At 44.3% G+C, this 12,257-nt stretch overlaps 1 protein-coding gene across 1 annotated transcript in view; it reads left to right on the top strand.

The window, feature by feature from the left end:
* Positions 1 to 6,105, top strand: part of GRHPR (glyoxylate and hydroxypyruvate reductase) — a 69,263-nt gene extending 63,158 nt beyond the window's left edge. Inside the window, exon 9 of the mRNA XM_068234220.1 lies at positions 5,688 to 6,105. Coding sequence (XP_068090321.1) covers positions 5,688 to 5,809 — 122 coding nt within the window. The 3' untranslated portion in view covers positions 5,810 to 6,105. The remainder of the gene's footprint in view (positions 1 to 5,687) is intronic.
* The last annotated feature ends 6,152 nt before the right edge of the window (positions 6,106 to 12,257 follow it).

Here is a 12,257-nt window from a genome sequence, read left to right as displayed (position 1 = left end):
GCAAGAGCAACTTAATGCATAAGGGAAAGTAGAACCTTCCCCTATTTGGGTGTGGAGGGTTTGACAAATGACAGACTATAAACTGGGATTGAGGCAACCTAAAATGTTTAAATATGTAAAGCCATAATAAAGGAGTTATTAATAAGAGCCTTGCAAGTGCTGCAGACCGATTTATATTTTTTATTAAGTTATTTTTTGTGTGCAATATTTAGTCGCTATTAAGTAGCAAACTTGGGCAGGGTGCATGCATATTAAAATCAAGCATACCACCGCACTCATGTTGAAAAAGTCAATGGGCCCCTCACAATTCAGGATTTTTTTCAGTTCAATTTTTAAAAACACAAACAAATGAACTGGCTTTTTTCCCAGCATACCGAATGCGTTGCTAATACTACTGCTACTATTGCAGCTTAGCACGTTTACAAATTTGAACGAAAAAATGAAATCTCACACTTAAAGGGTACCAGAGATGTACCCTAGCTGAAAAAATGAAAAAGAAGTTATACATACCTGGGGCTTCCTCCAGCCCCATATGCACTGGTCGATCCCACACCTCTGATCGCCATCCACCGCTGCCCGCATCTACTAGAACTGGCTCCCGTCGCTGACTTCATCGGAGCCAGTTACGCAGAAGTGCACCCTCTACGTATCTCTCCATATACTGCTGCAGAGATACGCAAAGAGCGCACTTCAGCTACGCTTAGACTGGCTCCGACTGACGGAACAGCGGGGAGCCAGTTCTCGTAGCTGCGGGCAGAGGAGGACGGTGGCGTGGGATTGATCAGTGCGTATTGGGCTGGAGGAAGCCCCAGGTATGTTTAAAATCTTTATTTTTTCAGTTCTGGTTCCCTTTAACCACTTGCCGACCGCACGCTTATACCGTGCGTCGGCAAAGTGGCAGCTGCAGGACCAGCGACGCAGTACTGCATCGCCAGCTGCAGGCTGATTAATCAGGAAGCAGCCGCTCGCGCGAGCGGCTGCTTCCTGTCAATTCACGGCGGGGGGCTCCGTGAATAGCCTGTGGGCCGCCGATCGTGGCTCGCAGGCTAAATGTAAACACAAGCGGAAATAATCCGCTTTGTTTACATTGTACGGCGCTGCTGCGCAGCAGCGCCGTAAGGCAGATCGGCGATCCCCGGCCAACCAGAGGCCGGGGATCGCCGCCATGTGACAGGGGACAGCCTGTCACTGGCTGCACAGGACTGATAGCGTCCTGTGCAGCGCGGATCACCGCGGGTGGACAGGTAGGAGAGGGAGGGGAGGAATCTCGCCGTGGAGAGGGGCTTTGAGGTGCCCCCCCCCCCCGCAACACCCAGCAGGTAGGAGTGATCAGACCCCCCCAGCACATCATCCCCCTAATGAGGAAAAAAGGGGGGCGATCTGGTCGCTCTGCCTGCACCCTGATCTGTGCTGGGGGCTGCACAGCCCACCCAGCACAGATCAGCTAAAACAGCGCTGGTCCTTAAGGGCAGGGGCGTAGCAATAGGGGTTGCAGAGGTTGCGACCGCATCGGGGCCCTTGGGCCTGAGGGGCCCCGAAGGGCCCTCCCTCAACTACAGTATTAGTTCTTTATTGGTCCTATGATCATAATATTTACTTCTATAGATACTTTGAATAGTGGTAATCATTAACAAACTGTTCCCCATCCCCTTCTTGCACCTCTGACACTGTAGTTGCCATTGGCAGGTTTTGGTGCGTCGTATCAATTGTTATGTATAGAGTGCTTGGGGGGCCCAATGTAAAACCTGCATCGGGGCCCACAGCTTCTTAGCTACGCCACTGCTTAAGGGGGGGGTAAAGGGTGGGTCCTCAAGTGGTTAAATGCAGGACAAAAAGTGACTAAAAAACTAAGCATCGTCTGTGATGTGACACAGACAAATGTTGTATTCTAGTTATTAGGCGCAAGATACAGTAGGACTGTAGCATGAAAAGTTATAAGCAGTGCAATACTGTTTCCCCCCACTAGATGGAAGGATACTGTAGACTCTGTCTGTCTATCTACAGCAAGAGTCCCCGAACTTTTTTGGTCAAGGGCCGGGTCAACCTATTTCAGACTGCTGGGGGGGGAGGGGGGGGGGGGGCAAAGTATAAATAAAATGATGTAGAAAGACATTACATTGTTCCTAGGTATTGTAGACGGCTCCTTTTAACATGTACAGCCCTAATGTCCCCATTTAACCAGACCATTTGTGCAGATAGTATGCCCCCCAACTCAGCAAGTGCAGATATTGTGACCCTAACATAGCAAGTCATATGTGAGCCATAATGTCACCCAATTGCCTGGAGCACAATCTGAAGAAGTCTTTGCGGGCCAGACAAAGAAGCGTACCCAGGTGACAACCTGCCGTCCAATTGGACAACAGTGAATGACTTCTTTCTAGCTTCCATGTGAAAGGGTGGTGTCAGCACTGCTATTCTATATGTGTGCTGCCAATTTTTTAAAGATGCAGCAGTCCGCATCTATAAGTAATACATTTTGTGTGTGGGGGGCCTTAGTTTGAGGACCACTGATCTTCAGTGTAGATAGTAGAGGGTGGTTTCCCCCACAAGAACAGGGGGGTTGTGCCATTTATTTCTATTTAGGCTAAAAGTCATGTGATTAGGTTTCATGACCACACAGGCTTACTAGGCAATTCAGATAAACTAGTGTCTAGCTGGCACCATAGCACTATTGTCTGCTCTGAGATAACTCGTGTGCACCACCCAAAAGATTAAAGTTAGGCATACACTTTCTAAATGTGCCAAAATGATTGTCTACCTGATTTTGATCATTTCCCCATTTCTAATTTGTGCACAGAGCAAGGTTTAATATTAGACACACTTTTTGAATGTTCCAAATTGATATCTACCTGATTTTGGCACCACAGAATATTTTGGCACTTTCTAAATCAATAATTTCAATTATAGAACACCATTCCACTTTTCTGGCATCAGTGTGACCGTGCATTAGCCAGGCAAGCATGGCTGCACATGCGCAGTAAGCGAGAGCTGCTCGTGCATGAGCGGCTTCGTGCTACTCCACATGTCCAGCTGTGTTTGCATGGCCACTGTATGTCCATACTCGTCACAGAAGAGGAGCCCCCAATATGTAAGGAGTCTGCGCTCAGAAGTGGGAAAGCGGTTGATGCTGAAAGAAGACTCAATAGAATACTGAGTCTTTCCTTTCTTTACCTCTTACTGAACCAGAGCTTTGGCTCTGGTTCTCTTTAAAGGGCAACTGAAGTGCGAGGGATATGGAGGCTGACATATTTATTTCCTTTTAAACAATGCCAGTTGCCTGGCAGCCCTACTGAGCTTTTTGGCGTTAGCAGTGTCTGAATAACGCCTGAAACAAGCATGCAGCTAATCCTGTCAGATCTGACATTGTCAGAAACGCCAGATCTGCTGCATGCTTGTTTAGGGTCTATTACTAAAAGTATTGGAGGAAAAGGATCAGCAGGGCTGCCGGGCAACTAGTATTGCTTAAGAGGAAATAAATATGGCAGCCTCCATATTCCTTTCTCTTCAGTTGCCCTTTAATGATATACTTTCAAGCCAGCCCATGTTCACTTGTCCCAGTAGCTGCTTAAAGAGACTCTGTAACCTCAGAAACATCCCCTGGGAGGTACTCACCTCGGGTGGGGGAAGCCTCCGGATCCTAATGAGGCTTCCCACGCCGTCCTCTGTCCCACGGGGGTCTCGCTGCAGCCCTCCGAACAGCCGGCGACAGACCCGACTGTAAAATCAATATTTACCTTTGCTGGCTCCAGCGGGGGCGCTGTGGCTGCTTTCCGCTACGAATTACACGGAAATACCCGATCTCAGTCGGGTCCGCTCTACTGCGCAGGCGCCGGAAACTTGCGCCTGCACAGTAGAGCAGACCCGACAGCAATCGGGTATTTCCATGTAGTTCGGAGCCGACAGCCGCCAGAGCGCCTGCGCAGGAGCCGGGAAGGTAAATAATGACGTCATCTTGTACGGAGGGCTGCAGCGAGACCCCCGTGGGACAGAGGACGGCGTGGGAAGCCTCCTTAGGATCCGGAGGCTTCCCCCACCCGAGGTGAGTACCCCCCAGGGGATCTTTTGATGTTACAGATCCTCTTTAAGGGACTCCGAGCAGTGCAGAAACTATGGAAGGATGCATACCACTTTGAAGTTCTCTTTCTCCTCTTTCAAACGACACAAACAGCCGCCCTACGCCTTTTAGTTTTCGCTATTTTCGCGATCGAAATCACGGCAGCCATGATTTTGACCGTGAAAATATCGAAACCTAAAAGGCGTAGGGCAGCGGTTTATATGTCGTTGGAAAGAGTAGAAAGAGCTTCAAAATGGTATGCCTCTTTCCATAGTTTCTGCACTGCTTTGAGTCCCTTTTAGCTGGTCAGAGCCATTATCTAAAACTGTTTTGTGTCAATCACTAGCCTACAGAAGTCTGTATAGAGCCCAGGGAAGTTCATAACATAAAATGTATCTGCAATGAATGTGAACAGCACTACAATATGGGAGCAGAATGGTCCTATAAATCTTATATCATATAAGCTTGAATAGTTAAAAGATTAGAAGTTCAAAGTTAGTTAATGAACAAAACAGTTTGTGGGCGTCTGCGCCCTTTATAGGCTTCAACAGTTGCCTTTTAAAAAGTCTCTTGTATATTGATAGACATCGCTCCGGCTTTGACATCACAGGTATCAATGCAGGTATTACACTCACCCGGGCCTGTTTGACCACTGCGAAATTGGTCAAGGATCACTCTATGAATGTCCAGCATCATATCTGCAGGTGGTGTTCCTCCGGTGATTGTGCAGGTCCACATTGTTCTATTACCCAGATGACCTCCTAAAGACAGATCTTGCATAGCCTAATTCCGGTATGATAAAATAAACTATTATAACATTCACGCAAACATGTGGGTTGTCACAGCACTGAGTATTAACGGACTCTCCCCCGTGCCTCCCAGACAGGCTCGTTGGCTGGCCACGTCTCTGCCGCTTCTAGTGTGTAAACCGCCTTTTTTTACACACTGAGCGCTGTGACAACCCACTTGTTTGTGAGTGAATTTTATCATAACGGAATTATGCTATGCAAGATCTGTCTTTTTGAGGTCATCTGGGTAATACAACCATCTGGACCTGCACAATCACCGAAGGAACACCACCTGCAGATCTGATGCTGAACATCCATAAAGCGATCTTTGACCAATCTAGCAGTGCTCAAACAGGCCGGGTGAGTGTTAATACCTGTGGGGTGTGCATCGATACCTGTGATGTCAAAGTGGAGCGCTGTCTATCAATATACAAGAGACATTCATTGCAGAATAAGAGAAACTGAGACAAATGACGTGACATTCAACTAAGCAAAGTATTCCTTACAGTAGAGTATGCTATCAGATTTTAAAGTGCACAATGGCTTAGTGGAAAATTCAAGTCCAATGATTATTATTCTTACTTTTAGATCAGTTTTTACGGTTCTGCAAACAACTAGGAAGTGGAACTGTTTGTTCTCAAAATGGCTAATATAGCCAAAACAACAAACCAGCCTAGCTACTCGTTAGGTAAAACGGTTAACAATTGTGACTCGCCCTCTCTGCCTGCTTTGGCATTTTAAATATCTTACTGTCTCAACTTTTTTTTTTTTTGCAGCATGTGCCAATTTACATATATACTTCTACAAACTTAATAAGGTTTCCTTTTAACTTTCTGTTCCTGCAGTTATTTTACCCCACATTGGAAGTGCCACCTATAGCACAAGGAATACCATGGGAGTGCTGGCGGTAAATAATCTACTAAGAGGCCTGGCTGGGGAGGAGATGCCCAGTGAACTGAAGTTGTGAACACAAGTCAAAGCCTGATACACACCATGCAATTTCCCATCAGATGGATGGGTGGAATAGATAATTTCTGACAGGCCGATCTGATTTCAGATCGTTTATCTGATCGATTTGCATATAATTGATCAGAAAAAACGATCGGAAATCGAATCTGTCAGAAATTATCGACCCATCTGATGAGAAATTGCATGGTGTATACCAGGCATAATGTGTAATTTATAGTTTGTTGATTTAGAAAAGTAATTACTATATTAATAAATATCAAGATAAATACTAATAAAATATAGAAGTATTTTACAGTTTGCCAATCCATGTATAAATTATTCTGCAAACAGAACACAGTTTCTTTCCTACGCTTTTTAGTGGCACCATAGAATAAAATGGTAAACAAATACATCACTGCTAATTTTTTCATATCCAGATGTGCAGCCAAACTGTAATGTTCAGAAAAGACTGGTAAACTATCGCTTGTCACAACATGAGAAAGACACACACTTTTACCCACAGGAGGAAGTATGAGGCTGCTCTGCATGTTACAGATGTCACACATCACAGTAACTACTACAACTGACTTATCACCTAAATCATAAAAATAACCTTTCAGCCCATTTACAGGCAAAATAATCACTCAAAGGAATTTGTTCCTGATTAACTTTATTTCAATATTACTTTTCTTACCTCATATTATTTTGTTTCTCTTTGGGAGCTTAAAAATGTAACATAAGATGAAAACAGGAGCAAAAGCTTTGTGAATCTTCCCCATTGTGCTGATCTGCCTGAAGAAATGCAGCTGTAGATTAGCATAAAAGATTTGAATGTACGGAAGGCCCATACACACGCCTGATCGGCTGGAGGTGGCTTATAATCAGACGTGTTGCGACCCTCCCAACTTGCGAGTGATCCGCTGGGAGGCTCTATTCACCCATAGGGACGCTGATCCCATTATTCGCACCGTTCCTCGCCTCCCTACATAGCAACACAGCTGAAACACATGTACAGCCTGACCCAGTGACGTCGCCCAAGGGGGATCAGATCCTGATCCCTGATGGGCGACATCCGTCAAAAGTGTGTACAAACCTTAAAGCAGACCTGAACTCAAAACTTCCTCTTTGCTCTAAAAGATACACAACAGCAGAACCTTTTTAAAGGAAAAAAATTGTTACAGCAGATATAAATCTGCAGTGTGTCTACTTCCTGCTTTCAAGGAAGCAGACATATGGTTAAAATCCTGCGTTAACCAATGAGGTCTCTGCTGTGGCAGTCAGCTCAGGGATCAAATTACAACTTGTGATTAGTCACAGATGAGGGAATTAGACAGGCTAAACTCTCTAAATACATACAGGGTGCATTTCTCTAAATGCATGGTCCAATTTAAGCCAGCGCTGTCCATCCTGATTTTGCTAGAACCTGATTTTCCGGTGGGGGGAGGTGTATCAATGGCGAAGCCAAGAGTGAACGAGTTCTATCCCGTGGTCCACTATGTCAGTTGAACAGCATTGTACTAACCTGCCATCTGCACATATCTAAAAGTAAATGCCTTAATGTACCCATACATCTAGAGATGATGGGCAGATTCGGCCAAGAGACAGATCTCTCTCTGATCGAATCTAATTAGAGAGAGGTCTGTCTGCTGCCCATACACAGCAGGCTTATTCTCAATCAATTTTGGTGTGAAATCTGTCAGGATTTGGCTGAATCCACCACACCCCTAGTATATAAATGTGCCCCATGTGTGTGCATTTATACCTTACCTGTCCTATGTTGGCCACCACACAGTGCCCATCTGTCTTACGCTTCATGCTCCTCCATTTGCACCTCACACATTGCTGGTGTTTAGCAAGTGGTGCATGTGATATCACACACATGCTACAGTCTTTCCCTGAAAATAAGACAGTGCCTTATATTAATTTTTGCTCTAAAATATGTGCTAGGGCTTATTTTCAGGGGCTATCTTATATTTCTATTAGAAAGTGTCTCTCAGCAGAACATTTCCTGTTTCTTCTTTGTACTGTGATGTTCATGGATTTGAAAGTATGCTACTGTACTGATCAGGCACTTGCCCTGTCTTCCCTGCACACAGCTGACAACCTTGCTGTGTGCTGGGATGACAGGATCAGTGCCTGATTGGCACTGCACCACTGTGTCCCTACTTACTGGCTGTCTCTTCCTCCTCTTAACTTCCGCTAGGGCTTATTTTCGGGGCAGAGCTTACATTTCAAGCATGCTCAAAATTCCAGCTAAGGCTTATTTTCAGGGTAGGTCTTCTTTTCAGGGAAAAAGGGTATATGAGGTTCAAATTGAAGAGGAAGAAGCATAATGGTGCCCGTACATGGTACAATTTTTTTTTCATCCAATCTTACCATTTCTATGTAGCATTAGGGTAAATTAAGTGAATATACTGAAAGGATAATTTAGGCAGTTCCCTTATATTACATAGAAATGGTAAGATTGGCTGAAAAAAAAAATGTACCATGTATGGGCACAATTAGACAGATAAAACTCCAAATAAAACAAGGTACATTGCCAAAGCATTATAACCTTTAGAAAGTATCTCTCGAAGTTCAAAAATTCACTGTGAAACTGACTGCTACTGTTGCGCCTATCCATACAGGCTGAATACCATTAGTTTCTGTCATCAATGGTGTCAGTTTTTTCAGAAACGGCCTGCATATGTTGCTGACTAAAGTCCAACTAAATCTAGTCAGACCATTTGCAAGCTGGATGCTAGTTTCAGATGTTTGATCCAGATATTACTGGATCTAAAGAGATCAGCAGGACTGCCAGACAACTGGCATTGTTTCAAAGGAAATAAATATGGCAGGCCCCCATATCACTCTCAGTTCATGTGTCCTTTAAAGAGGAACTCCACTGAAAATAATGTAATAAAAAAAGTGCTTCATTTTTACCATAATTATGTATAAATGATTTAGTCAGTGTTTGCTCATTGTAAAATCTTTCCTCTCCCAGATTCACATTCTGACATGTATTACATGGTGACATTGTTACTGTGGGCATGTTATGTAGCTGTTTCTAGCTGTTCTGGCTGTTAGACAGCTCTAAACAGCCATTTCCTGTCTGTGAACATTGTTACATTGTGGCAGTTTGCCAGGAGTACAGCGGTATTCAGAGCCTCTAGTGGGAGTAGTTTCAGCACAAAATCAGTCACACAGCGCCCCCTGATGGTCTGTTTGTGAAAATCATTCTATTTCTCATGTAAAAGGGGGTATCAGCTACTGATTGGGATAAAGTTCAATTCTTGGTTGGAGTTTCTCTTTAAAGAACAAGCGACACCCATGCTAACAGTAACCTAGAAATAAAAAAACACATATATAAGTAGATAAATACTACTTCTACTTACATAACAGATGTATTGTGCTATCCACGTAATGATTCCTGTGAATTTTATAAAGGAAAAGCAGAAAATCCTATTCTAGGCAGTGGCCATCTTGCCAAGCTAATGCTGACATCATATCCTCCCTGACTCTTGTTTTCCCTCTCCCTTCTCTTGCTCATTGTGTATTCATTAGCTGCCCTCCTCCAATAATCTTCAGACACTCCCACTGAGGTGTATACTAACAACTGCACTGTCTTTTTTTTATTTACACATCCAATCACTGAGTCACCTCAGCCTTGCTTGTACACAGGTAATCAGAGGGTGTGTCTGAAAAGCAGCTAGGCAGGGAAATAAATGGAAGAGGAGGAATATATTATAGATAAAAAGAACTCCCAGCATTCAACTCTTTGGCACTAGGACCAGTGCTCCTAAAGTATGTGATAACTACAAACCATGAGGGCTGGAACCCACAGGAGCGCTTTTGGCAGCACTGCGATACGCTAGCAGTTTGCCAAAACGCTGGGCTAATGTTAATGGATGGGGCAACTTCCACAGGAGCGTTTGCGTTTCTCAGAAACGCAAACGCAGGACGTGCAGCATTTTGGGAGTGTTAGCGCTTCAATGTAAAGTATTGAACCGCTGGCGGAAACGCTCAGCAAAACCTAAACTGAGCGGTTTTGCTAGCGTTTTGCGGTTCAGCACACTAACAAAATGAAAAATAATTCACAGGACCAATCAGGATAAAAACGCAAAACGCTAGGCACCCGCTGGGGAAAAAAATACAATGTTGCAAAACACGACCAAAAACGCGCATGAATCCGCTTGCAAACCGCTCAGACAAAACGCTAGCGGTTGCGTTTTTCAGTGGGTTCCAGGCCTCACAGCAGAAAAAGTTTTGCAAGTTTTGAATACAGGATTAGCATTTTTATCACTTAATTCACTCAGCCCAGTTGCTGTTGAAATTTGATTTATATGGGGACAATACCGCTTTAAGAACCTTCTACATCCCTGTCCAGCTCTTCTACAGTAACTGTCTGCCACCTAAAATCTTTACCATGCCCTTGAGAATATGTTGGGAAAACCGCAAACCTGGCAATGGCATGTATTAACCACTTGAGGACCTAGGGCTTTCTACCCCTTAAGGACCAGCCACTTTTTTTCCATTCAGACCACTGCAGCTTTCACGGTTTATTGCTCGCTCATACAACCTACCACCTAAATGAATTTTGGCTCCTTTTCTTGTCACTAATAAAGCTTTCTTTTGGTGCTATTTGATTGCTCCTGCGATTTTTACTTTTTATTATATTCATCAAAAAAGACATGAATTTCGGCAAAAAAAAGATTTCTTTTTTACTTTCTGTGCTGACATTTTTCAAATAAAGTAAAATTTCTGTATACATGCAGCGCGAAAAATGTGGACAAACATGTTTTTGATAAAAAAAAAAAACCCATTCAGTGTATATTTATTGGTTTGGGTAAAAGTTATAGCATTTACAAACTATGGTGCAAAAAGTGAATTTTCCCATTTTCAAGCATCTCTGACTTTTCTGACCCCCTGTCATGTTTCATGAGGGGATAGAATTCCAGGATAGTATAAATGCCCCCCAAATGACCCCATTTTGGAAAGAAGACATCCCAAAGTATTCACTGAGAGGCATAGTGAGTTCATAGAAGATATTATTTTTCGTCACAAGTAAGCGGAAAATGACACTTTGTGAGAAAAAAAAAAGTTTCCATTTCTTCTAAAAAACAAAAAAAAATGAAATCTGCCACGGACTCACCATGCCCCTCTCTGAATACCTTGAAGAGTCTACTTTCCAAAATGGGGTCATTTGTGGGGTGTGTTTACTGTCCTGACATTTTGGGGGGTGCTAAATTGTAAGCACCCCTGTGCTCATTGGACTTTGGGCCCCTTAGCGCAGTTAGGCTGCAAAAAAGTGCCACACATGTGGTATTGCCTTACTCAAGAGAAGTAGTATAATGTGTTTTGGGGTGTATTTTTACACATACCCATGCTGGGTGGGAGAAATATCTCTGTAAATGACAATTTGTTAATTTTTTTTACACACAATTGTCCATTTACAGAGATCTTTCTCCCACTCAGCATGGGTATGTGTAAAAATACACCACAAAACACATTATACTACTTCTCCTGAGTACGGCGATACCACATGTGTGGCACTTTTTTGCACCCTAACTGCGCTAAAGGGCCCAAAGTCCAATGAGTACCTTTAGGATTTCACAGGTCATTTTGAGAAATTTCGTTTCAAGACTACTCCTCACGGTTTAGGGCCCCTAAAATGCCAGGGCAGTATAGGAACCCCACAAATGACCCCATTTTAGAAAGAAGACACCCCAAGGTATTTCGTTAGGAGTATGGTGAGTTCATAGAAGATTTTATTTTTTGTCAAAAGTTAGCGGAAAATGACACTTTGTGAAAAAACACAATTAAAATCAATTTCCGCTAACTTTTGACAAAAAATAAAATCTTCTATGAACTCACCATACTCCTAACGGAATACCTTGGGGTGTCTTCTTTCTAGAATGGGGTCATTTGTGGGGTTCCTATACTGCCCTGGCATTTTAGAGGCCCTAAGGCCCGGTTCACACTTGCGGTGGCCCTCCGGAATCGCCGTGCCGGAGCCGCACCGCCTGCAGAACGGACGGAACGGACGCACGGCATAGCAATTAAAGCCTATGCGTCCGTTCACATGGGTCCGTTCTGCAGAACCGGAGCCGGACCGGATCCGGGCCGGATCCGGACTCCGTTCCAACATGCGCTATTTTTTCATCCGGCCCCTCCGGCAGCCGTATCCGGGGCGGAGCCGGACTGCACCATCCGGCCAATACAAACAAATGGGAACCGGAGGCCGCACAACACACTGGCTGAGAAATCCGGATGTTCTACCCCACTTCCTATGCGGATTTTTGCGGCGATATTGGCTGGGGACACATGGGCAAGCATTTTGGAGTGGAGCAGCACGAGCTGGAGGTGTTGGCAGGATGTTGGCAGCATGTCGGAGGTGGAGGTGAGTGCTAAACAGCAGAGGGCCTGATTCCACAGGTCCCCCTTCTGCTGACCTCCCAGACCCCAACATTTTTTTTTTTTTTTTTTAC

This window comes from Hyperolius riggenbachi, chromosome 1 (assembly GCF_040937935.1).
Source record: "Hyperolius riggenbachi isolate aHypRig1 chromosome 1, aHypRig1.pri, whole genome shotgun sequence".
NCBI lineage: Eukaryota > Metazoa > Chordata > Amphibia > Anura > Hyperoliidae > Hyperolius > Hyperolius riggenbachi.
The sequence above is the reverse complement of the archived record's forward strand: the minus strand, read 5'-3'. Positions and strand labels throughout refer to the sequence as shown.